The 26922-nt window shown below is 43.1% G+C and overlaps 2 protein-coding genes across 2 annotated transcripts; one reads left to right on the plus strand and one right to left on the minus strand.

Moving 5' to 3' along the window:
* Nucleotides 1-1651: 1651 nt before the first annotated feature.
* On the plus strand, nt 1652-13788 carry fbxo2 (F-box protein 2). The gene is made up of 6 exons (XM_041891462.1): nt 1652-1785; nt 11794-11865; nt 12013-12139; nt 12496-12588; nt 12691-12829; nt 12940-13788. The coding sequence occupies exons 2-6, from the start codon at nt 11829-11831 to the stop codon at nt 13072-13074; spliced, it is 531 nt and encodes a 176-aa protein (XP_041747396.1). The 5' UTR covers nt 1652-1785; nt 11794-11828; the 3' UTR covers nt 13075-13788.
* A 761-nt stretch (nt 13789-14549) lies between these two features.
* Nucleotides 14550-17242, minus strand: LOC121577685 (small vasohibin binding protein). Its single transcript, XM_041891463.1, has 3 exons — nt 17134-17242; nt 16669-16832; nt 14550-16343 (listed from the first exon to the last, which is right to left on the minus strand). The coding sequence occupies exons 2-3, from the start codon at nt 16780-16782 to the stop codon at nt 16257-16259; spliced, it is 201 nt and encodes a 66-aa protein (XP_041747397.1). The 5' UTR covers nt 16783-16832; nt 17134-17242; the 3' UTR covers nt 14550-16256.
* Nucleotides 17243-26922: the final 9680 nt, after the last annotated feature.

A 26922-nucleotide genomic window follows, 5' to 3' on the forward strand; every position in this document is an offset into this window, starting at 1 on the left:
TTCCATTCACCCAGTTCAAATGTAACATCACTACGTTTAGGCTACTACGTGATACTAACATTTTCCTTATACCCATCATGAGGTTGTTACAATCAAGCCTATGAATGAAAGTTTACAACGTAGATGCACACAGGTCGAGAGAAAATATTGAGGTGACAGACAGTGGCACATGGACAGCGACACATTCAATACCGCCTTGCACACTCTTGCCTGCATCTAGCTGATCTAGGGTGTAGAAGAATGGCGCTGGAGGGGATGTCTGCTGTTTTATGGACTCTTAACCAACCGTGCTATTTTGTTTGTTTTTTCACATTGTTTGTAACTTATTTTGTACATAATGTTGCTGCTACCGTCTCTTATGACCGAAAAGAGCTTCTGGACATCAGAACAGCGATTCTCACCTTGAACTGGACTTATCATTTTTATTTAATGAGTCGGACGAGAGGGATTTGCTCCAGACACCCGACAGGGCCCTCATCCCCGTCATTCGCAGTAGAAAGAAAAGGAGATATCGCGGAAGGAGATCGGGGTGCCTGGTAAGGAGCCGGCGACGAGTGGCTAATCTGCCTTTGCCATCGATACTATTGGCCAATGTACAATTGCTTGATAATAAAGTGGACGAGCTACAAGCACGTATACTCACGTCTGTAGCCATGAAGTGCTTTGAAAGGCTGGTCATGGCTCACATCAACACCATTATCCCAGAAACCCTAGACCCACTCCAATTTGCATTCCGCCCCAACAGATCCACAGATAATGCAATCTCTATTGCACTCCACACTGCCCTTTCACACCTGGACAAAAGGAACACCTACGTGTCTGTGACTTAGGTGGCTGGAGTCTTTGACACTTTTTAGGGCATTCCTCTGACACCACCTGGTATAGAGGTCCTGGAAGGCAGAGAGTTTGACCCCAGTGATGTACTGGGCCGTACGCGCTACTCTCTGTAGCGCCTTGCAGTCGGATAGCTATTAACCAAATAGCTACCCGGACTATCTGCATTGACACTTTTTGACTATATGCACACACACTGGACTGGACTCGACCCACACACACACACAACACGTACACATAGGCACACATTCGCAACACACACACTTCCACACTCATCACATACGTTGCTGCTACTGTCTATTATCTATCCTGTTGCCTAGTCACTTTACCCCTACTTATATGTACATTTATCTACCTCAATTTCCTTGTACCCCTGCACATTGACTCAGTATTGATACCCCACGTATATAGCCAAGCTATCATTGCTCATTGTGTATTTATTCCTCACATTCAGTATGTGTATATGTGTGTGTGTAGTAGGGGCAGAGGGAGAAGCTGACTGTCTGTGTCCACTGACCAACATTTGTGCTGAGTGTGATCAGTGTTCTGCTGATCTCTCTCTCTCTCTCTCTCTCTCTCTCTCTCTCTCTCTCTCTCTCTTCTCTCTCTCTCTCTTTTTTTTTTTTTTTTTCTCTCTCTCTCTCTCTTTTTTTTTTTTTTTTTCCCTCTCTTCTCTCTCTCTCTCTCTCTCTCTCTCTCTCTCTCTCTCTCTCTCTCTCTCTACGATTTGTGTGTGTATTCTGAATAACAGTCGCTAGGAGCAGTGTGTGTGTTTTCTATATAACCCACACAGGAAGGGGGTGTTACCATGCAGTGGAGCGTGAGTGTCAGAGAGACCAGACGCAGCAGCTGAACAGAGAGAGAGCAAGAGAGCGAGCCAGCCAGCCAGAGAATAGCGTAAGAGAGAGAGGTGGAAGACTGCTCTTTCGTTTTCTGCCTGGGTATTAAAAGGTACAGTCTCTTCGGTTGTGTTTTTCAACGAGGCAGATTGTGCTATCATAGAGAATACTGATAAATGATGTCTGTTTGTATCTGAGACTGGGTGTCCTTTCTCAGTACAGTAGATGAGTCAGCAGTTTCTGCTTGTACCTGTGATTAACAAAAAGCAAGACAGCATTACATAGACACTGTGAGGTCAAATTCCTGCACACTGTTATTCTTATTCCTCTAAAAGAAAATGTTTAGTTTGCTCATAGACCTGTGTTTTTTTGCCAGTTTGGTTAAATTACTCTTTTGGCCTGAGGTGATCTCTGGCTACCGATCTGCCCTGACGTTCTGTATCATGGTTGGTTCTCATTTGGAGGAAGTGTACCATAAAAGGTGAACGATTTCTGACCAAATGAAAATCTATTCAGTCTTCCATCTTCACTACCCTCCATTTCAATGCAGGGTCCCATTGTTGGTAAAGTAGGGGTATAGCTTTAAAACACTAAAGTGCATTATGGATAACGTAGTATGTTATCTTTAGTTTTTGACACAATCATTTTGGTTATAATATTTCTGCTAATTGAATACATTTTAGTTACACTGTTTATACAATCCGCATATTAATTTATATAATTGATTCTTGACATAACTCACTCTAATATATCTACTGCTGTACATATAATTCTTAGTATATCTTGTGTAAATTCATCCGGTGTATATACTGTACGTATAGATTGCATTTGGATTACTGTTACAGTGCTATTTGGGTTATTAATTGGATTCAGTCAGCAGACAGGGTATTAAGTCATCCTTTCTGGGGCTGACTGGATGCAATGGACCTGACCATTTTGATTCATCGGAATGGAGCACTGATAATGCTGGATTGGGATTTATAAAGCACTTTTCCTAAACACTCAAAGCAGGGCTGAGGGTGTCACACGGCATCAATTGCTTATTTTGTGTGGAATTTTCATTGTTGGACATAAAAGACTGTAAAAACATCAGGAAATCAACTCCAAGTGATTTTTATTTAAGAAATCTGTCCCCAAGTATTCCCACGCATAATAGAGACACGTTATCGTATACAAACGTAAGCAAGATTTGAAATGATTATGTTTTAGTCAAACATTATACCTGTTTGGGCTTCTTGCGGTCAATTTGCAGTCTACAAATTATTTGTAATTATGATCCTGACCCACTATCATCCGCTGAAGAAAAAGTCGGCCTGCGGCTGAATCTAATTTAGTTAATGATCCCTGGTCTAAGCGGTGTGCTGCTCTCCTGTTCTTCAGCTCCATTAGTGTGAGAACTGTACAGATAAAAATAAATGCTTGACGTCAGTTTGCCTGTGTTTTCAGACCAGTGCAGATGAGAGAGAGAGATGAGGAAATGACATGACATGTCGTTTTCCTGGAACTAGCCTTTGGAGGCTTTTGAGTGGTATTCAATGTAGTATCACAATGGTCTTCAGCGCAAACACGTAATAGTAAATTACAAACAGGAATATAATTGTATATATATATATCTTAAATTAACGTGTTTTAATGAATTTGATGATATAATCGTCAAACCCATTCAAAAGATTAGGGGACAGGACCCGGAAGTATGACTTAGAAATTAAGAAATACTCTTAATTTTTCCTGATCTAGATGGGGATATAAAACTAAGGATATAAGATAGAGGCCATAGAGAAAGATAGTATAGGAGGCCAGCGTATAGTATAATCTTTTTATGGCCTTGATGTTTACTTGAGTGATTGAAGTAATTGAAGATGCAATCATGGCTCTGTATAATACTGTGCGTTGCCGTGAATTAGTTTTGGACTTGGGGACTGTGATAAGACCCCTGATGGCATGTCTTTAAGTCATTTATCAGACGCTCTTATCCAGAGCGACTTACATGAGCAATTAGGGTTAAGTGCCTTGCTTAAGGGCACATCGACAGATTTTTCACCTAGCCGGCTCGGGGATTAGAACCACAATCTAGCCTATGAATTAAAGTTTACAACATAGCTGCACACAGGTCGAGAGAAAATATTGAGGTGACAGACAGTGGCACATGGACAGCGACACATTCAATACCGCCTTGCACACTCTTGCCTGCATCTAGCTGATCTAGGGTGTAGAAGAATGGCGCTGGAGGGGATGGCTGCTGTTTTATGGACTCTTAACCAACCGTGCTATTTTGTTTGTTTTTTCACATTGTTTGTAACTTATTTTGTACATAATGTTGCTACTACCGTCTCTTATGACCGAAAAGAGCTTCTGGACATCAGAACAGTGATTCTCACCTTGAACTGGACGAATAATTTTTATTTAATGAGTCGGACGAGAGGGATTTGCTCCAGACACCCGACAGGGCCCTCATCCCCGTCATTCGCAGTAGAAAGAAAATGAGATATCGCGGAAGGAGATCGGGGTGCCTGGTAAGGAGCCGGCGACGAGTGGCTAATCTGCCTTTGCCATCGATACTATTGGCCAATGTACAATTGCTTGATAATAAAGTGGACGAGCTACAAGCACGTATACTCACGTCTGTAGCCATGAAGTGCTTTGAAAGGCTGGTCACGGCTCACATCAACACCATTATCCCAGAAACCCTAGACCCACTCCAATTTGCATTCCGCCCCAACAGATCCACAGATAATGCAATCTCTATTGCGCTCCACACTGCCCTTTCACACCTGGACAAAAGGAACACCCTACATGAGAATGCTATTCATTGACTACAGCGCATCGTTCAACAGCATAGTGCCCTCAAAGCTCATCACTAAGCTAAGGACCCTGGGACTAAACACCTCCCTATGCAACTGGATCCTGGACTTCCTGAAGGGTCGCCCCCAGGTGGTAAGGGTAGGTAACAACACATCCACCACGCTGATCCTCAACACCCGGGCCCCTCAGGGGTGCGTGCTCAGTCCCCTCCTGTACTCCCTGTTCACTCATGACTGCATGGCCAGGCATGATTCCAACACCATCATTAAGTTTTCCAATGACACAACAGTGGTAGGCCTGATCACCGACAACGATGAGACAGCCTATAGGGAGGTCAGAGACCTGGCCATGTGGTGCCAGGACAACAACCTTTCCCTTAACGTGATCAAGACAAAGGAGATGATTGTGGACTACAGGAAAAAGAAGAGGACTGAGCACGACCCCATTCTCATCGACGGGGCTGTAGTGGAGCAGGTTAAGAGTTTGACGTTCCTTGGTATCCACATCACCAACAAACTAACATGGTCCAATCACACCAAGACAGTCGTGAAGAGGGCACGACAAAACCTATTCCTCCTAAGGAGACTGAAAAGATTTGGCATGGGTCCTCAGATCCTCAAAAGGTTCTACAGCTGCACCATCGAGAGCGTCCTGACTGGTTGCATCACTGCCTGGTATGGCAACTGCTCGGCCTCCGACCGCAAGGCACTACAGAGGGTAGTGCGTTCGGCCCAGTACATCACTGGGGCCAAGCTTCCTGCCATCCAGGACCTCTATACCAGGCGGTGTCAAAGGAAGGCCCTAAAAATTGTCAAAGACTCCAGCCACCCTAGTCATAGACTCTTCTCTCTGCTACCGCACAGCAAGCAGTACCGGAGTGCCAAGTCTAGGTCCAAGAGGCTTCTAAACAGATTCTACCCACATTTACATTTTACATTTAAGTCATTTAGCAGACGCTCTTATCCAGAGCAACTTACAAATTGGTGCATTCAACTTAGGATAGCCAGTGGGACAACCACATCTTGATCACAGTAAGTCCACTTCTTCAAAGAAGCATACCCCCAAACCATAAGACTCCTGAACATCTAATCAAATGGCTACCCAGACTATTTGCATTATCCCCCCCTCCCCCTCCCCTTCATTGCAAAACAGTGTGTTTTAATCAATTATTTGGTGACATGTGAATATATTTACTATAGTTTTATCTAAAAATGTTTTACCATTTTTATAAAATTCACTGAGGAGGATGGTCCTCCTCTGAGGAGTCTCCACTGGTGGATGAGTTTGGTGCGTGGTACTCTGTCTTCTGCTCTGCATCTCAATGGCATCTGAGTCTTTACATACACTGTCACTGATACTCAGGGTGCGCCTCAATAGTCTAAAGTGGTTTTTTAAATTATTATTATTATTATTTTTTTTTTGTCATTTAGCAGACGCTCTTATCCAGAGCGACTTACAGTTAGTGAGTGCATACATTTTATATATATATATATATATATATATATATATATATATATATATATATATATATATATATTTTTTTTTCCCATACTGGCTCCCCGTGGGAAACGAACCCACAACCCTGGCGTTGCAAACGCCATGCTCTACAAACATCCCTGCCGGCCATTCCCTCCCCTACCCTGGACAACGCTGGGCCAATTGTGCGTCACCCCATGGGTCTCCCGGTCGCGGCCGGCTACGACAGAGCCTGGATTCCCACTCCCTTCCCCATACACCCACAATCTATTCACTACATAGAATGTGCAGTGTACCGTACTTGTAGAAGAATGACAGCACAGTGTTTTCCTGTGCGAACCTCTGTCCAGTGAGACCTGCCAGGGCCTAACTCAAAGCCCTCTATTCAAAGGACTATGCACAAACTGATCGCAACATAAAAGTTGCCCAGTGATGGGTACCCAGGCAACCGCTCGTTCTGTGCCAGGGGCATCTGCAAAGAAGTGGCATACATTCACTGTAGAGGTGAGAGTGAGAGTGAGAGTGAGAGTGAGAGAGTGAGAGAGTGAGAGAGTGAGAGAGAGAGAGAGAGAGAGAGAGAACTACTACCTTACCCCGATGCTGATCTGCTCACTCATGAGCGATAACAACCAGTGGACTACTGAGGCGCACCCTGAGTATCAGTGACAGTGTATGTAAAGACTCAGATGCCCATTGAGATGCAGAGGAGAAGACAGAGTACCACGCCCCAAACTCATTCACCAGTGAACGCTCCTCAGAGGAGGAAGGGAAGGACCATTTAACACTTAAAAAGTTCTCCTTTTTAGATAAAACTGTACTAAATATACAGTGGGGGAAAAAAGTATTTAGTCAGCCACCAATTGTGCAAGTTCTCCCACTTAAAAAGATGAGAGAGGCCTGTAATTTTCATCATAGGTACACGTCAACTATGACAGACAAATTGAGAAAAGAAATTCCAGAAAATCACATTGTAGGATTTTTAATGAATTTATTTGCAAATTATGGTGGAAAATAAGTATTTGGTCACCTACAAACAAGCAAGATTTCTGTCTCTCACAGACCTGTAACTTCTTCTTTAAGAAGCTCCTCTGTCCTCCACTCGTTACCTGTATTAATGGCACCTGTTTGAACTTGTTATCAGTATAAAAGACACCTGTCCACAACCTCAAACAGTCACACTCCAAACTCCACTATGGCCAAGACCAAAGAGCTGTCAAAGGACACCAGAAACAAAATTGTAGACCTGCACCAGGCTGGGAAGACTGAATCTGCAATAGGTAAGCAGCTTGGTTTGAAGAAATCAACTGTGGGAGCAATTATTAGGAAATGGAAGACATACAAGACCACTGATAATCTCCCTCGAACTGGGGCTCCACGCAAGATCTCACCCCGTGGGGTCAAAATGATCACAAGAACGGTGAGCAAAAATCCCAGAACCACACGGGGGGACCTAGTGAATGACCTGCAGAGAGCTGGGACCAAAGTAACAAAGCCTACCATCAGTAACACACTACGCCGCCAGGGACTCAAATCCTGCAGTGCCAGACGTGTCCCCCTGCTTAAGCCAGTACATGTCCAGGCCCGTCTGAAGTTTGCTAGAGTGCATTTGGATGATCCAGAAGAGGATTGGGAGAATGTCATATGGTCAGATGAAACCAAAATAGAACTTTTTGGTAAAAACTCAACTTCGTCGTGTTTGGAGGACAAAGAATGCTGAGTTGCATCCAAAGAACACCATACCTACTGTGAAGCATGGGGGTGGAAACATCATGCTTTGGGGCTATTTTTCTGCAAAGGGACCAGGACGACTGATCCGTGTAAAGGAAAGAATGAATGGGGCCATGTATCGTGAGATTTTGAGTGAAAACCTCCTTCCATCAGCAAGGGCATTGAAGATTAAACGTGTCTGGGTCTTTCAGCATGACAATGATCCCAAACACACCGCCCGGGCAACGAAGGAGTGGCTTCGTAAGAAGCATTTCAAGGTCCTGGAGTGGCCTAGCCAGTCTCCAGATCTCAACCCCATAGAAAATCTTTGGAGGGAGTTGAAAGTCTGTGTTGCCCAGCGACAGCCCCAAAACATCACTGCTCTAGAGGAGATCTGCTTGGAGGAATGGGCCAAAATACCAACAACAGTGTGTGAAAACCTTCTGAAGACTTACAGAAAACGTTTGACCTGTGTCATTGCCAACAAAGGGTATATAACAAAGTATTGAGAAACTTTTGTTGTTGACCAAATACTTATTTTCCATCATAATTTGCAAATAAATTCATTAAAAATCCTACAATGTGATTTTCTGGAGAAAAAAAATCTCATTTTGTCTGTCATAGTTGACGTGTACCTATGATGAAAATTACAGGCCTCTCTCATCTTTTTAAGTGGGTGAACTTGCACAATTGGTGGATGACTAAATACTTTTCCCCCCCACTGTATTCACATGTCAACAAATCATTGATTAAAACACACTGTTTTGCAATGAAGGTCTACATTAGCCTCAACAGTACTCTGTAGGGTAGCACCATGGTGTAGCCGGAGGACTGCTAGCTTCCGTCCTCCTCTTGGTACATTGACTTTAATACAAAACCTAGGAGGTTCTTGGTTCTCACCCCCTTCCATAGACTTACTCAGTAATTATGACAACTTCCAGAGGACGTCCTCCAACCTATCAGAGCCCTTGCAGCATGAACTGACATGTTGTCCACCCAATCAAAGGATCAGAGAATGAATCTAGTACTGAAAGCATAAGCTACAGCTAGCTAGCACTGAAGTGCATAAAATGCGGTGAGTAGTTGACTCAAAGAGAGAGAAAGACAATAGCGGAACAGTTTTGAACAAATTAATTAAGCAAGAGATTTCGTAATTTCTTTTCAGTTTCACTTAGCTAGCAAATGCAGCTAGGTAGTTTAGGCTACTCAAAACACCCGGCTCAAACAGAGGAATGCTATGTTAGCTAGCTGGCTATGACTATCCAACACAACACTGGAATTCTTCCAAGTCAAGGTGAGCTTTTGGTTTTATTAATTTATTTTCACCGGGGCCTGCCGGTGTAACCGCTATACAGCTTAATGACTGTAACGTTACTGCATGATTGTAGGGGGTTTACTAAAGCATTAGTTATATTAGTTATGTTGACTAGGACGTTACTTTAGATAATATGGTGACAACAATGTAGGCTGTGTTTAGCGGTTAGGATATGGTTTGGCTTGAAAATGTTTTTTCGCCTGGTCACATACTGCTGATGTGTTGTGCATTGAAGTCCACAAACGAAGGGAAAGGTGAGTGAACTGTGTTTACGTGTGATCAGGGGTGTATTAATTCTGCCGACTCTGAAAAACGTTTCTTAAACGGAAGCAAACTAAATAAAACAGGGATAAACATACCTGGATTTGTCCAATAGAAACTCTCGTTTGCAACTGTTGGAATAATGATTACACCCTAGATCACCTCAACATTTTCTCTCAACCTGTGTGCAGCTACGTTGTAAACTTTCATTCCTAGGCTAGGTTGTAACAACCTTATGATGACTATAGGGAAAATGAGAGTATCACGTAGTAGCCTAAACCTATCGATGTTACATTTGAGCTATGTGAATGGAATATGAATGACAGTCCTCCAATATGCTGTAATAGAAATAAGGCCATGCTCATAAAAAAAAAAAAATTGTCCTCCCTCATCATAAAGGGCACTGACTGCCACTGATAACAACAGAGCTGGACGACTCACATAATGACAAAGTTGTTGTGAAGATAGGGAGGGGTATCTCTTATAAAAAGATGTTCTGCGTTATGACACAAATCAACTGTACTAGTTGTTCTGGTCTTGTCACATCTTGATTAATGTCTGGTAATATGGTCAAGTGCAGCAAAGAAAGATCTAGAAAACAGAGCAGCATGCCTTGCCATTAACTACACATACAGAACTAACATCAACAACATGCATGCCAGTCTTTCCTGGTTGAGGGCTGATGAGAGATTAACTGCATCTCTTCTAGTTTTTATGAGAAATATTACTATGATGAAAATGTCAGATTGTCTGCATAATCAAATAACATTCAGCTCAGACATCCATACATTTCCCACAAGACATGCAATCAAGGGTCACAAAGTCCAAAACTAATTCACGGCAAAGCACAGTATTATACAGAGCCATGATTTCATCTTCAATTACTCAAGAAAACATCAAAATTACCTTTAAAAAACGGATTAAACTACATCTTTGAGGTGACTGTTTGGGGACAAACAAACACATGCACACACAGAAACACATTGTTTTAGTTGTATTTATTGTTTAATTTTGTTGTTGTATTTTCTGTATATCGTTGTATTTAAAATTTGTGTGACTGTCCTTGACAGTGATCAGTGTTTTGTTACTTGTTATGTTTTTTTGTGGATCCCAGGAAGAGTAGCTACTGCTTCTGAAAAAGCTAATGGGGATCTAAATAAACAAATAACCTTTAAGGCGTGAGAGGTTTATTGACAAATACTACTAGCACTGCGAATGCCAAAACATGACATAGGATCATGTTTTTGGGCAACCAAAAGGAGATGCGAACAATGGGATTCCTCCACAGATACCGAGGACCTATGTTTTTCACCAGACAATACCCCATAGGGCGGCGCACAATTGGCCCAGCGTCGTCTGGGTTTGGCCGGTGTAGGCCGTCATTGTAAGTAAGAATTTGTTCTTAACTGACTTGCCTAGTTAAATAAAGGTTAAATAAATAAATATAAATAAAAACAGTGGAAACTAAACTGCTGACATCAATAAATTACAAACCTGCCGTGCTGGATGTACTCCGTATCGAACTCCAGGTTATGAAAGAGAGCCTTGAGATGAGTGATGACAAAATTTGGACACTGGAGAAGGATCTGCTAAAACCCACAAGGCACAGACATCAGTTCAATGTCAGGTTTTGATTGACATTTGGCTAAGTTGTCAACTAATTTCAACATGAAATCAATAAAACATTTCCTGCAATGCTACACATTTTGCCAAAGGATGGAGGCAAATGTTTGCAGTTTTTAATATGATAACTGATGATCAATGGGCCCCACCCCGGTCAGTAATTCGACCATGCTTATTACAAGTTTAGATAGCTGGCTGCTAGACTAATTTACCAATCTACAAATATTTTGCTGACATGGGCTAATTGAGTAACTGCTGATGCACAAACAAATTTCGAAATTACACCTTGTGTATTCTATTATTCTAACTCTGAACAGAAAGTTGAGACCCCAACTGAGTTACAAAAAATTGCTCCGCAAGCCTACAAAAGGGGGGCCGCCAGTTGCCCATCCCTGGTCTAGACCAATCTTTGTCTTCAATATTGACGATAAATGATACGGCTGAGAGACCTAGAACCTCTACATGTCAACCTAAATCAAACTGGCTTTATACAAAATGGACAAACTCAAGATAATATAAGAAGAACCCTCCATATCATGAATACTATAGACATAGAAAAGAAGAGCCCCTTTCTAGTAAGCCTCAATGCGGAAAAAGCATTTGACTCTGTAAACTGGAACTTCCTCTTTGCCACAATGGGAAAATGTGGCTTCAACGAATCAAAAAGTATCATCTGAACGCTATACTCCAAATCTCATGCTAAAGTGGAAGTAAATGGTCAACTATCAAAGAAAATAAACCTAGAAAGGAGCGCAAGACAAGGTTGCCTACTATCCCCACTCCTCTTTGCCCTCTACATCAAATCATCAAACCACTTGCCCAATCCACAAAACACAAAAAAACAAAGTACCGGTAGTGTGTGTGTGTGTGTGTGTGTGTGTGTGTGTTTGTGTGTAGTTATGTAATATGTGCATTGTGTATTTCCCGGTCATGCAGACACTGCCTCCACAGCCACCCCACCTACTCCAGTCATGGCCAGGAATCTACTGAAGAACCCAGCTGGGGAAGGTATAAAAACACATCTGTCTGTCTGTCTGTAGGGATAGGTGAAAGCACATTTCCAATAGGCATTCTCCAAAGTGCTTTCAGAGGAGTGACTCTCGTTTGACTGTTGAGATGGTGTCGGCAGAGAGTGACTCAACACTTTCCTCCCAGAGCAGATGGAATTCTGGGAGCTGACAGAGAATGGCGGGAGCCAATGGCAGGTGGAAGAGATGCCGGGAGACTGTGGCCACGGTTTCGGTGACGATGGAGTGACCAAATACTTCAGTACCTCCTTTGAGTGAGTAACTGAACAAGGTCACAAAGTCAGGCCTGTGTATAGAATGCGGTCCAATTCACAATCCTCCTCTCTGAAGTGTGCAATCGTTCATGGATAAAAAAGGATTGGAGTAGTGTAGGAAATATGGTGGAAACTCCCTTACACCAATCAATGCTTTTAAAACCATTGTGGGGTGTGACCAATGCAAACTTGGGATAGGTAGAAAATGAGAAGTTGGGAATGCAGTCACAGGGTTCATCTTTACCACCAACATAGTGACTGTGAGTGTGCAAGTATGTGTCTGTGGATGTTTGTGTGTGGGAGTGTGAGAACAACTCTCTCCCTCTCTGTCTATGTTGTCTCTGTTTCTGTGTTAGGCTGTGTCTGAAGAGGCAGGTGGTTGACCTACTGGCAGAGGGCTATGCTCCTGATGACCTCGATGCCCAGCCAGCTGTCACTGTGGAAGACTGGTGAGTCACACACACAAAGCACACAGGCATGCACATATCGTTTAGGACAGCCGTTGCAGCTCAGCTAACACCGGCACCAAATGTGTGTGTGTGTGTGTGTAGGTACAGTGGGAGGACAGACAGTGGGTGCACCTACCAGTTGACAGTGTGTCTGTTGGATGAGAATGAGGAAATTCTTCAGGAATTTAAACCAGAATCTGTCACCCTGGACCCAGATTGTGATGACTGCTCCTGGAAACAGGTATTGTGGGAAAGCTCAAAATCGCATAATATGATCACTTCTCATATTTCTCATCACATCCATTTCTCATATTTCTCATCACATCCATTTCTCATCTTTCTCATTTCCAGGTGAACCACACTTTCTCTGACTACGGTCCTGGCCTGCGCCTTATCTCGTTTGAACACGGAGGACAGGACACCAAGTACTGGGACGGCTGGTTTGGAGTCCGAGTCACTGGGAGCTCTGTTATTGTAGAGGTCTGAGAGACGAAGGCGGCGGCAGTTATGGAGAGGAGGGGAGATTAGGAGAGAGGGGAGGGGAGGAGAGAGGGAAATTGAGACCGGGAGTAAAGCAATATGAAAAAGAAGGAGAACAAGAGAAAGGAGGAGTTGAGAGGACCAGTAATGCCCTGTGCACCATCCTTACATAGCAGTGAATAAAAATGCATGCCTAAGATGCAGTAGTATCCACTCAATAGCTGCTTCAGAAACGTATGGCACGAGCAAGACCTGCAAGCTTGGACCTTTAGTGCTCAATAACACTGTAGAAACCATTACAATATACAGATTAAGTATTCTCCCACTGTAGCTTTATAAACAAAGTTATGAATGAGTTATAAATGACTAACACATATACTACTAAATGAGATGGGGTGAGTGAGGGTCTAACTGCTACCTATGGACAGATACACTATAGGGTTCAGTTTGTCCTGGTGGTCTTATCATCAGCTAGGTTTATTTTCTAGGTTAAGTGGTGTGTAAGGGCTCATTGCAGAGTGATCACTGATCATACATACAGAGGTTGTTGTAACCAATGAATAGAATGGTTGTAACATCTCACAGATTAGGATTGTAACGTATGCATTCTTTTGATCAGAACTGTATCTAATCCACACTAACCAGGTTCACTTATCAGGTTCTTCACAATGCAAATGAGAGCCGCATTGACCAAATAAAATAAAAACAATCAATCAAGGATTTCACTAGTCTGTTCTTGTATTACATTTTCATCTGAAAATCCATGTAGGTAAATCATATAAGGCAATCACTGCGAGTCTTAATTTGCCATAAGATGTACTTCCATTGTAAAGGGAGTTTTTGCAATCTTATCTCTCCCAGTGTTGACTTTCAGGGTCAACACTGTCACACACACAAATAAATACGCTCGCACAGAATCTGTCTGTGGAACACCTTGGTATGTATGCGTGCATCTATGTCTCTACGTGTATGTGTTTGCGTGACATGGAGTCATTATTGGAGAAGAGAGGCATTTATAGAGCTCTGTAAAGCTGTCATCAAGAAGGGCAATAGAGGAGATGAGAGGTTACAGAGAGAGGGATGAGAACTGATTCCACTGGCAGACACTACAGAGAAAGAAAGATTATTCTCATGACACCCATGTCTGACCAACCCCAGAGACAGCTGTCTGTATGGAGTGAGATCATGCACATCTATAGCAGGGGAGAGGAGAGATAGAGGAGAGACAGGATGGGAAGAGAGAGGAGAGACAGGGGATGGGTGTTTTTGATGTGATGACACACACGTTTCTGGCTGTCAATCGCAGTCCTGTTATGATCACTTCTTGGGGCAGGTATTGTTTCAGTCTTAGACAAGTCAAATAAGTCTGTTATCAACCTCATTAAGGAGTCTTCAAGTGTTACAGTTATGTGTAGATAAACCCAAGATCTAGAGACCTACATCTGGATCAAGTTAAATTGGTTGGAATCAAACACCCAGTGCACATTTTAAAATCACAAGGTTTATTAAAACCATGCTTTAAAAACAGAACAAAACAGAATGACAGTGTATCAAACACTAACCAACATAACGATAAAGGTGGTAAGCCTAGTTAAGATTGTCACAATAACAGTGTGGAAGTGGACAGATAAAACTAGGATGCAGTAATATGGACTGAACTGTATCAGAGCGACATATTAGCCTGTTTTATACAGAGTGCTGTACAGTCATTGTAGTACACAAACAATAGGCTACTCTAAAACAACAAAGTGTGTTTTAGGCAATACGGGGTGAAGGGTGATGTCTAGCTTTGGCTTGGACTGAAAACAGTGGTAGCACCTCAGATCCATAACATCCATACTTATAAATAGATTACACCAATGGGTGGGCATATCTAGTCCTGTAGGGGCGCAATCTGTGTAGGCTTTCGTTCCAGCCCTGCAATACACCTGGTTTAAATGATTGTGGTCTACATTAAAGACAACTTGAATAGTTGAATTCAGATACTGGAGCTGGCCTGGTACAAAAGCCTGGCCATCTCATGTGGCCCTCTGGGACTGGAACTGGACACCTCTTCATTACACGGGCCTTCTCTGTATATAGAATATGGGTGATGTCTTTCCTTGTTACATTCACAATGCAACGTATGTCCACTTATGACAACATATGGAGCATGCTGATAACCAATGGCTATATCCCCAGTGTTTGAGTCTGTCTGCGTGTTATTGTCCTTACACGCCATGCACTAAAACTGTGTTTTGACTGGCGCAGTGACAACATTACACATACCAGAAAACACAACATTTTCAGCGCATGAGGACAGGAAAGGCAACAGTGATCCACATTATTCTTATTTCTATGGTGATCACTACATAACAGGACCAAGATGGACATGTCCCTCGGCTAAATCATTCACAGTTAGTGCTAAGCGATTAGTGCTTTTTGAGGTCGGTTCGGTTTTGGTTCGATTATTTAAAAAATAATCACGGTTTTGGATTTCGGTTTTGATTATTTGGGTTGAATGCTGTAACACAGAATAAAACAATTTATAAAAGTCCCATGATGGTAGTGACTGCTCATTACTGCTTATCACTTATTAACCATTTATTCACTTTACTTTAATAAAATATTTTTATGACCGCTGAATACCAACGATCAATCACTTAGATAATTTATTTTCAGGTAGAGATACCTCGGGAAGTAAAAGCTGCTCTCTATATCCCCTCATGATTGTGTATTCTTCTGCCTCTTCTGTAGCAGGTGTAAAAGAAAGACCTGACAAGTAGATGCGCAATGGATTATGGTGATTGTAGTTACTTACCATGTTTTATGCACTAAACTATGTCGAATATTGGCCTGTTGGAAACTACAATTCCCTACTAAATCGCACAGTTCAAGCTGAATCTGATTTATCTCTAGAGAAACTGTGCAATGTGCGCATTGTGCTCACAGAAAAAAACAGAACGAAATGGAATTCAAATAATTGAACCCAAGTAGGTCAATTTGTTGTTTAAAAACCATAAAATAACAGACACTTCGGGCTAATCGCTCAGCACTATTCACAGTTCAACGTGTCTGTATGATATGTTAGAAATACAATTGTTTTACTGGTTGAGACTGTAGTTGAACTGTGGGACAGGGCTGCTGGAGGTTAGGGTTTATGGTCCTGGGGGGCCGTGGGGGCCGTGGGGAGGTTGTCAGTGCGCCAGTCACTCTCCCTGGGACTGCATCTGCTTACAAAAGGCCTCAAACTGCTGCTGCTCCAGCTCTGTCATCACCTTATTCAGGGCGTAGATCTAAAATACACACACACAACAATGAAGATCAGCCAACTAGCAGTAGCATCATAAAGCAGGGGGAAAATATGTGTGTAGGCTAACTGGCTAATTATTGTAGATTATCCTTATCACTGAAACACGTCATTTGACTTCTCTGCAGAAGCTTGAGCAGTTTGAACTAATTCGACCACCCATTGAATTGCAGCCAGTCAGCCACCACTGAGTACTGTCGAATGACATGTTTGACAGACTGGTCAGTCTTTTTCCACTTTAGCCAACTCTTGTCATTTAGCTAGTTTGAAAGATACTGCCATCCAAGCAAGCCAATGTTGTGTGACTTTACCTCTGCCCGCTGTCGTTGTTTCTCTTCCTGCTGGGCAGATTTCTGCTTGGCCCTGTCGCCGCGAGTAGGAGTAGAGTTCAACTTCGGCTTGTCTTTGCGACAGGCGGGCTCCATGGTTACTCACTGACAGCCACCAGACAGCACAATGACTCGATCAACTCGATCTGAAGTAAGATTGAAAGCATAATCAAAGTAATCATGTGAAAAAATAACTAATGGACAGTGCGTTCAACAATTCATACTACTGTGTCCACAAAAAAATACACGGTAAGCTTATAATTTTTGCTACCTAACCTAGCTAAATTAGCTAATGTAGCTAGCATTCCACTTCTAACGTTAGCAGCTGCGTTAACCAGAGAGCACTTAAACTTGCCAGCTAGCTAGCCACAGCTTTAGCACAAAAACATAAACACAGACAATCAAATTACGTTTCTTTGAAAGGTATCTGGTATTAAAAACACTCACGTTCAATAAGATCTCAGATTGTCAACACAGACAGTGCATACAACAACAGTCGGCTGTTCAAAACACTGAGGTAAAAAACAGCTGTTTGGAAGGAAACCGTGTGCAACCAGAAAATAACCCCGGAATGGTTCACAGTTATAGGACGTACCAACATTCTGTTCCTACCTGAGATAACTTGAACGGAAATAACAGCTAACGGCCAAATAACGTCTGTCTTTAGTTTTATTTATTCACATTAGAATAACCACTTAACGTGTCCAGTTTTTAATCACATAAATCTAATGACCTGTTGCAGTTTACATCAGAGGACAAAGTCTATACAGACGACTAATAATCGACCAAAAGATGTCGCTCTTGCCCCACTGATAAAACTGTAATTTACAGTATTGAACATAACAGAAATATCCCATTTTATAGGTTACCTCATAGTTACAGTTTTTTACAATCACTTTGGCACTAATTTCAGAACCTTGACGTCATTTTTCAAAACTATAGACACAAAACTCACAACCAATGATCAAAATGCACATTTTTCAAAACTCTAACACTTTTTTCAATTGCTTGGATACAATACACATAAAACTAAGATAATTTGTTCATTTAACAAAAATCACCTGTTCAATATGACACAACTTAACAGCAAAGTACTACTATTTCAAAAGGCAATTCACACATTAAATTTCAGATGAGTGTCTATTCATTTCATTACAATTATCCAACTATCAATTGATACAACTGCTCAAAATGATAAGTACTGTAACTGTTGCATTACTCTTAATGCATAGTTGTATGGAAACAGACAAACAATATTCCATGTTTAGATCATAAAAGTTTCAAGATAACGAGATTCATTGTCACCAATTAGCGTGGAGCATGAACCAATTAGACTACATTATCTATGGATGTAATATTTCATCATCATTCTTTATCAGACACCGTTTCTATGGTCCCATGTACCACCTTTTCAGACTATTTACAGTATTGACAGTACTGCACTGTATGGATGCAGGCCCTTGTAATTGCTTGTTCAATTCTGCCAACTCGTTACTGATGATTGAGTTCACATTGTGGAACGAGTATATAAAGAATTGATTGGGATCCACTTGCAACAACATAGCGATATGTACTGTAACATGGAGCCGGCAGGTGATCCAGGTCACAATAGAGGTCAAGCAGTGGTGGGAGGAAGACGTGTTGGTCAAAGGAATGGCAGGGGACAAGCACCCCTTCTGAGAGGTGGTCGTGGGCCTCGTTTGAGAGGTGTGGGGGAACGTGGTAGAGGACAAGGCCACGGACCAAGACAGTGGCAGCAGCAGCAAAGAGTGTCCAATGAAATCTGAGCAATAGTTGTAGACCATGTCATAAATCATGGCATAACAATGACTGAGGCGGCTACAATGATACAACCAAACCTCAGAAGGTCAACCGTGGCCTCAATAATCAGAACTTTCCGCAATGAGAACCGGTAAGTCGTCAGCATGCACTAAACATTATGCTACTCTCAATTGTCAAATGACTGCATACCAATGTGTATCACAGAGTAGGTGATGTGACCAAGTGTCTTCTTACTGTTATGTTCCCTGTAGAATTGAGACTAGGCCAAATAGGGGAGGCAGAGGCAAAATTCTGACTGACCAACAAGAGCAGGCTGTGGTCGATTTGGTTCGGGCCAGAAATGATATTCGCCATACAGAAATTCGCCAGCATATCTTGGACAATGAAGACATGTTTAACAATGTGGTATCCATAAGTTTGCCGACTATTGCACGCATGCTGAAAAGGCACCAGGTGTCTTTAAAACAACTATACCGTGTGCCTTTTGAAAGAAATGCAGACAGAGTGAAGCAAATGAGGACTGAGTATGTTCAGGTATGTTCAGTTTCAAGATGGCTGTTGTAATACAATTCCCTAATAATTCTACATTGTACAGTAATCAGTAAATCTCTTTCCAAAATGTATTTTTAGAGGGTGATGGAGCTGGATGCTGATGACAACCATCACAAATTCATATATTTGGATGAGGCAGGCTTTAACCTGGCCAAGACAAGGAGGAGAGGTCGGAATTTCATTGGCCAGCGGGCAACCATCCAAGTACCTGGACAACGTGGGGCCAACATTACCATGTGTGCGGCTATATCAGAAGATGGTGTGGTGGGACGCAGACCTCGTATTGGATCATGTAATGCAGCTCTCCTTGTAACCTTCCTTGATGAGCTCGATCAGGTCTGTAGAGCTGATGGCATCACCTATGTCAGTGTGTGGGATAATGTCAGGTTCCACCATGCTCATATGGTGCAAGCATGGTTTCAGGCCCATGCACAATTTACCACCCTGTATTTACCCCCATACTCTCCTTTCCTTAACCCGATTGAGGAATTTTTCTCCACATGGAGATGGAAGGTTTATGATAGGCGCCCTCATGAACAAGTCACTCTTCTCCAGGCCATGGATGACGCATGCAATGACATCACGGCAGACCAGTGTCAGGCCTGGATTCGCCATGCCCGAAAACATCCATTGTGATGTAGATGAGAACCTGTGGCCAAATCCACAAGACAGAGTTGATAAAAATGTAGAAGTACAGTAATCACTCCTATGTTTTGCTTTTTACAGTACAAGCAAGCAAGTTGAGGAACACTACATTTGATGTTTTACAGTACCGTATTGTTTTTCATCAATATATTTCAGATTTTGTTCAATGATTCCACTGTGTCTGTAGTATTCTCTCTACTACTGCAGTACTTTTACAGGGATGTATTTACATGTAGTACCATAATGAAACATGTATCACCTATTTTGTACTACAATATTTAATGATTGTACGAACAATGACACAGTGAAACTATCGGTTGCTTGTGTGTGGGTGATCTAAATTAACGTTTCATTGGTATTTCACAAAAAAAAAGTTTTTTGAACCAATGATTGTGCAAGTGCAAGATTTCTTTAAAGATATGAATGCGCAATGTTTTGAACATTGGACAGCCTGTGTTACAAGTGATGACGGTTTTGAGTTTTGTGTCTAGAGTTTTGAAAAATGACGTCAAGGTTCTGAAATTAGTGCCAAAGTGATTGTAAAAAACTGTAATTTGGGTGAAAGTGGATGTCACATGATGTAGAGATAATACATATATATATATATATACAGTGAGGGAAAAAAGTATTTGATCCCCTGCTGATTTTGTAAGTTTTCCCACTGACAAAGACATGATCAGTCTATAATTTTAATGGTAGGTTTATTTGAACAGTGAGAGACAGAATAACAACAACAAAATCCAGAAAAACGCATGTCAAAAATGTTATAAATTGATTTGCATTTTATTGAGGGAAATAAGCATTTGACCCCTCTGCAAAACATGACTTAGTACTTGGTGGCAAAACCCTTGTTGGCAATCACAGAGGTCAGACGTTTCTTGTAGTTGGCCACCAGGTTTCTCAGGAGGGATTTTGTCCCACTCCTCTTTGCAGATCTTCTCCAAGTCATTAAGGTTTTGAGGCTGACGTTTGGCAACTCGAACATTCAGCTCCCTCCACAGATTTTCTATGGGATTAAGGTCTGGAGACTGGCTAGGCCACTCCAGGACCTTAATGTGCTTCTTCTTGAGCCACTCCTTTGTTGCCTTGGCCGTGTGTTTTGGGTCACTGTCATGCTGGAATACCCATCCACGACCCATTTTCAATGCCCTGGCTGAGGGATGGAGGTTCTCACCCAAGATTTGACGGTACATGGCCCCGTCCATCGTCCCTTTGATGCGGTGAAGTTGTCCTGTCCCCTTAGCAGAAAAACACCCCCAAAGCATAATGTTTCCACCTCCATGTTTGACGGTGGGGATGGTGTTCTTGGGGTCATAGGCAGCATTCCTCCTCTTCCAAACACGGCGAGTTGAATTGATGCCAAAGAGCTCCATTTTGGTCTCATCTGACCACAACACTTTCACCCAGTTCTCCTCTGAATCATTCAGATGTTCATTGGCAAACTTCAGACAGCCCTGTATATGTGCTTTCTTGAGCAGGGGGACCTTGCGGGCGCTGCAGGATTTCAGTCCTTCACGGCATAGTGTGTTACCAATTGTTTTCTTGGTGACTATGGTCCCAGCTGCCTTGAGATCATTGACAAGATCCTCCCGTGTAGTTCTGGGCTGATTCCTCACTGTTCTCATGATCATTGTAACTCCACGAGGTGAGCTCTTGCATGGAGCCCCAGGCCGAGGGAGATTGACAGTTCTTTTGTGTTTCTTCCATTTGCGAATAATCGCACCAACTGTTGTCACCTTCTCACCAAGCTGCTTGGCAATGGTCTTGTAGCCCATTCCAGCCTTGTGTAGGTCTACAATCTTGTCCCTGACATCCTTGGAGAGCTCTTTGGTCTTGGCCATGGTGGAGAGTTTGGAATCTGATTGATTGATTGCTTCTGTGGACAGGTGTCTTTTATACAGTTAACAAACTGAGATTAGGAACACTCCCTTTAAGAGTGTGCTCCTAATCTCAGCTCGTTACCTGTATAAAAGACACCTGGGAGCCAGAAATCTTTCTGATTGAGAGGGGGTCAAATACTTATTTCCCTCATTAAAATGCAAATCAATTCATAACATTTTTGACATGCGTTTTTCTGGATTTTTTTGTTGTTATTCTGTCTCTCACTGTCCAAATAAACCTACCATTAAAATGATAGACTAATCATTTCTTTGTCAGTGGGCAAACGTACAAAATCAGCAGGGGATCAAATATATTTGAGTATTTGATTACTGCCAATTTTGCAGGTTTTCCTACTTACAAAGCATTTAGAGGTCTGTAATTTTTTATCATAGGTACACTTCAACTGTGAGAGACGGAATCTAAAACAAAAATCCAGAAAATCACATTGTATGATTTTTAAGTAAATAATTTGCATTTTATTGCATGACATAAGTATTTGATACATCAGAAAAGCAGAACTTAATATTTGGTACAGAAACCTTTGTTTGCAATTACAGAGATCATATGTTTCCTGTAGGTCTTGACCAGGTTTGCACACACTGCAGCAGGGATTTTGGCCCACTCCTCCATACAGACCTTCTCCAGATCCTTCAGGTTTCGGGGCTGTCGCTGGGCAATACGGACTTTCAGCTCCTTCCAAAGATTTTCTATTGGGTTCAGGTCTGGAGACTGGCTAGTCCACTCCAGGACCTTGAGATGCTTCTTACGGAGCCACTCCTTAGTTGCCCTGGCTGTGTGTTTCGGGTCGTTGTCATGCTGGAATACCCAGCCACGACCCACCTTCAGTGCTCTTACTGAGGGAAGGAGGTTGTTGGCCAAGATCTCGCGATACATGGCCCCATCCATCCTCCCCTCAATACGGCGCAGCCATCCTGTCCCCTTTGCAGAAAAGCATCCCCAAAGAATGATGTTTCCACCTCCATGCTTCACGGTTGGGAGGGTGTTCTTGGGGTTGTACTCATCCTTCTTCTTCCTCCAAACACGGCGAGTGGAGTTTAGACCAAAAAGCTCTATTTTTGTCTCATCAGACCACATGACCTTCTCCCATTCCTCCTCTGGATCATCCAGATGGTCATTGGCAAACTTCAGACAGGCCTGGACAGACGGGCCTCAATTCAGACAGGCCTCACCCTCTGAATGGCACACATACACAATCCAAGTCTCAATTGTGTCAAGGCTTAAAAATCCTTATTCAACCTTATTTCATCTGAATGATTGAGGTGGATTTAACAGGTGACATCAATAAGGGATCATAGCTTTTACCTGGATTCACCTGGTCAGTCTATGTCATGGAAAGAGCATATGTACCTAATGTTTTGTACACTCAGTGTACAAAACTCTGTCCTTTTAGGAGCCTCGTGGCTACGAGTCGGTTTCATGCTGTGCAATATTTTACAGTTCACAGACAACCTCAGAGAGGTTTGACTGAGAGTATGACTCAGGCTGGGAGCCTTTGTTATCCCCGGACATTCGATGTGTTCATGAGTCTACTGTCACCATGGAGACAGGCATATTCACACATAAACCCCCACAGACCACCCAGACCCACCTGTCTTATGCACGCATGTTCACACACACACACACACATACAAATAATTTCTAGCCTGAGTGAGGAGTGAACCTGCCTCCAGCTGAGGGGTGGCCCAGCATAGATTAATCACCACGGCAACACGAACATCCATTACTGTATATGACAGAATAACACAAAGACACCCTGAGTCTCAGGGGAGAATCTTTTGAGAACACATTTCTCTTCATGAGTGTCCACGTAGACTTGATGATATCACTGAGGGTGAGGCTGGGGGGGGTCTGTGAACATTTGGTTGTGTTTGTTTGTTTGTGTGTGTGTGTGTGTGTGTTTTGTAGTGAACCTGTAGACCTTGGTGTGTGTGCCCTCTTACAAGGCTGTGCCAGTGAGATTTATCACGCCGCATTACCATGGAAGTCCAATGGAATTACGATGGCATTCCAATGGTTTACCTGGATTTCATCCCCAAACTCAAGAGAGTGCTCACCCTGGAATAATACAATATCCTGAAAGGAACAACTGATCCCAAACACATACACAAGCACACACACACACACACACACACACACACACACACACAGTATGATTCTGTTGGTAGAAATATGGAGGAGTGAGTAAGTAAAGAGGAAGAGAGAGGAGGGGTAGAGAGGAAGAGAGAGGAGGGGTAGAGAGGAAGAGAGAGGAGGGGTAGAGAGGTGGGTAGAGAGAGGAGGGGTAGAGAGGAAGAGAGAGGAAGTGTAGAGAGGAAGAGAGAGGAAGGGTAAAGAGGAGAGGTAAAGAGAGGAGGTAAACAGAAGAGGTAGAGAGAGATGAGGTGGAAAGAGGAGAGATTTATAGAGGACGGGTAGAGAAAAAGGTAGAGATTGCCAGGAGGTATAGAGGCGAGGTAGAGAAGGGGTATTATGGGGTGAGGAGCAGAGGAGGGGTAGAGAAATTAAAGGTAGAGAGGAGAGATAGAGGGGGGGTTAAGAGGAGGAGGGTGTTTTGAGTGTGACTCTGTTAGGAGCATTGTTGCTCTATATCAAATTCGGGTGAAGCGTCACTCTGACGGCTCTTTCACACGACCTACACAGCCCCCTTCCACCATCCACACACACTGCCTTACCACAGCCTCCCAAGCCTGCCAGTCTGCTCCGATGCCAACACACACATACACAAGCAAGCACATACAGATGTAGGATCTTAATTTGAGCGTGTTTGCTACAGCAGGAATATAATCCTGCAGCAACAGGAAATGTGAATTATTATGTATCATGGACATTTTTGTAGGGGTTGATACATTTTAAAACTTCAAATACACTACAAGTTTGCATTTCCTGCTTTGCAGGAACATTCTCAGTAACAAAAGAGTGATCAAATTAAGATCATACATCTGTAGGTATACATACACACGCTGTCATCCAGCACAACACACACTCAGTCCCTCAATCTTAAAAATAACTTACTGGGTTGACGGTGCCTAAAATATCCTAACTGAGCCTCTCTCTCTCTCTCTCTCTCTCTCATGCATGCACGCACGCACACAGACATGGAGTTCCTCTCTCCCCACACCTGCCCCGCGAACAGAGCGCGATGTGTCGCCAGCACAAACAGCGCAGCACCAGCCGGCAGGAAATGGGTCAGGAACGACCTCACGAGCCGGGGTCAGCGCGCTTCTGCCAGCTCTGTCAGGGTGGATATTAAACAGTATTGCCACACACACACATTCTCCCATATCCTGTCACTATATTACACTCACTTTCTTTCTCTGTCTCTCTCTCTCTCTCACACACACAGCCCTGTCAGTGTGGATATGAGGGGTAATGATCAGATTCTATAAACACCAGCCTGGGCAGTAAACACCTGGCTAAAGCCCACAGACGGACATACAGCTCATGGGAATCTCAGGGTAGAGTGTGAACATATGTACAAGCGTTCAAAGACACTAATGTTAATGTAGCCTAGCACAGGTGGTTCAGAGATGCTTGCGCGCTGATAACCTTGCGCTGATAACTTTGCGGGGAACTCACCTCATCCACCACCAATGTGTAGCACCCACTTGGGTGATGCACGGCAACCATTTGTGCCAGAACACTCACCACACATCAGCTATCAGGTGGAGAGGTGAGGAGTGATGTATGCCAATTAGGAATGATGGGGATGATTAGGTGGCCATGATGGAAATCAAATCAAATCAGATCAAATTGTATTTGCCACATGCGCCGAATACAACAGGTGTAGACCTTACAGTGAAATACTTACTTGCAAGCCCTTAACCAACAATGCAGTTTTAAGAAAAATAAGTGTTAAGTAAAGAAATAGATCATTCAAAAATAACAAATAACAAATGATTAAAGAGCAGCAGTAAAATAAAATATCAGTAGCGAGGTTATATACAGGGGGTACCGGTACAGAGTCAATGTGCGGGGGCACAGGTTAGTCGAGGTAATTGAGGTAATATGTACATGTGGGTAAGGTTAAAGTGACTATGCATAGATAATAAACAGAGAGTAGCAGCAGCGTAAAAGAAGGGGTAGGGTGGGGATGGACAATGCAAATAGTCAGGGTAGCCATAATTAGCTGTTCAGGAGTCTTATGGATAAGAGCGTCTGCTAAATGACCAAAATGTAAATGTAAATGTGCCTTGCGGTCGGAGGCCGAGCAGTTGCCATACCAGGCAGTAATGCAACCAGTCAGTATGCTCTCGATGGTGCAGCTGTAGAACGTTTTGAGGATCTGAGGACCCATGCCAAATCTTTTCAGTCTCCTGAAGGCTTTGTTGTGCCCTCTTCACGACTGTCTTGGTGTGTTTGGACCATGATAGTTTGTTTGTGATTTGGACACCAAGGAACCTGAAGCGCTCAACCTGTTCCACTACAGCCCCGACGATGAGAATGGGGGCATGCTCAGTCCTCTTTTTTTTCCCTGTAGTCCACAATCATCTCCTTTGCCTTGATCACGTTGAGGGAGAGGTTGTTATCCTGGCACCACACGACCAGGTCTCTGACCTCCTCCCTATAGGCTGTCTCATCGTTGTCGGTGATCAGGCCTACCACTGTTGTGTCATCAGCAAACTTAATGATGGTGTTGGAGTCGTGCCTGGCCATGCAGTCATGGGTGAATAAGGAGTACAGGAGGGGACTGAGCACGCACCCCTGAGGGGCCCCCGTGTTGAGGATCAGCATGGCAGATGTGTTGTTACCTACCCTTACCACCTGGAGGCGGCCCATCAGGAAGTCCAGGATCCAGTTGCATAGGGAGGTGTTTAGACCCAGGGTCCTTAGCTTAGTGATGAGCTTTGAGGGCACTATGGTGTTGAACGCTGATCTGTAGTCAATGAATAGCATTCTCACGTAGGTGTTCCTCTTGTCCAGGTGGGAAAGGGCAGTGTGGAGTTCAATAGAAATTGCATCATCTGTGGATCTGTTGGGGTGGTATGCAAATTGGAGTGGGTCTAGGGTTTCTGGGATAATGGGGTTGATGTGAGCCATGACCAGCCTTTCAAAGCACTTCATGGCTACAGACGTGAGTGCTATGGGTCGGTAGTCATTTAGGCAGGTTATCTTCGTGTTCTTGGGCACAGGGACTATGGTGGTCTGCTTGAAACATGTTGGTATTACAGACTCAGTCAGGGACATGTTGAAAATGTCAGTGAAGACACTTGCCAGTTGGTCAGCGCATGCTCGAAGTACGCATTCTGGTAATCCGTCTAGCCCTGTGGCCTTGTGAATATTGACCTGCTTAAAAGTGTTACTCACATCGGCTACGGAAAGCGTGATCACATAGTCATCCGGAACAGCTGATGCTCT

This window comes from Coregonus clupeaformis, chromosome 12 (genome assembly GCF_020615455.1).
Source record: "Coregonus clupeaformis isolate EN_2021a chromosome 12, ASM2061545v1, whole genome shotgun sequence".
Classification (NCBI taxonomy): domain Eukaryota; kingdom Metazoa; phylum Chordata; class Actinopteri; order Salmoniformes; family Salmonidae; genus Coregonus; species Coregonus clupeaformis.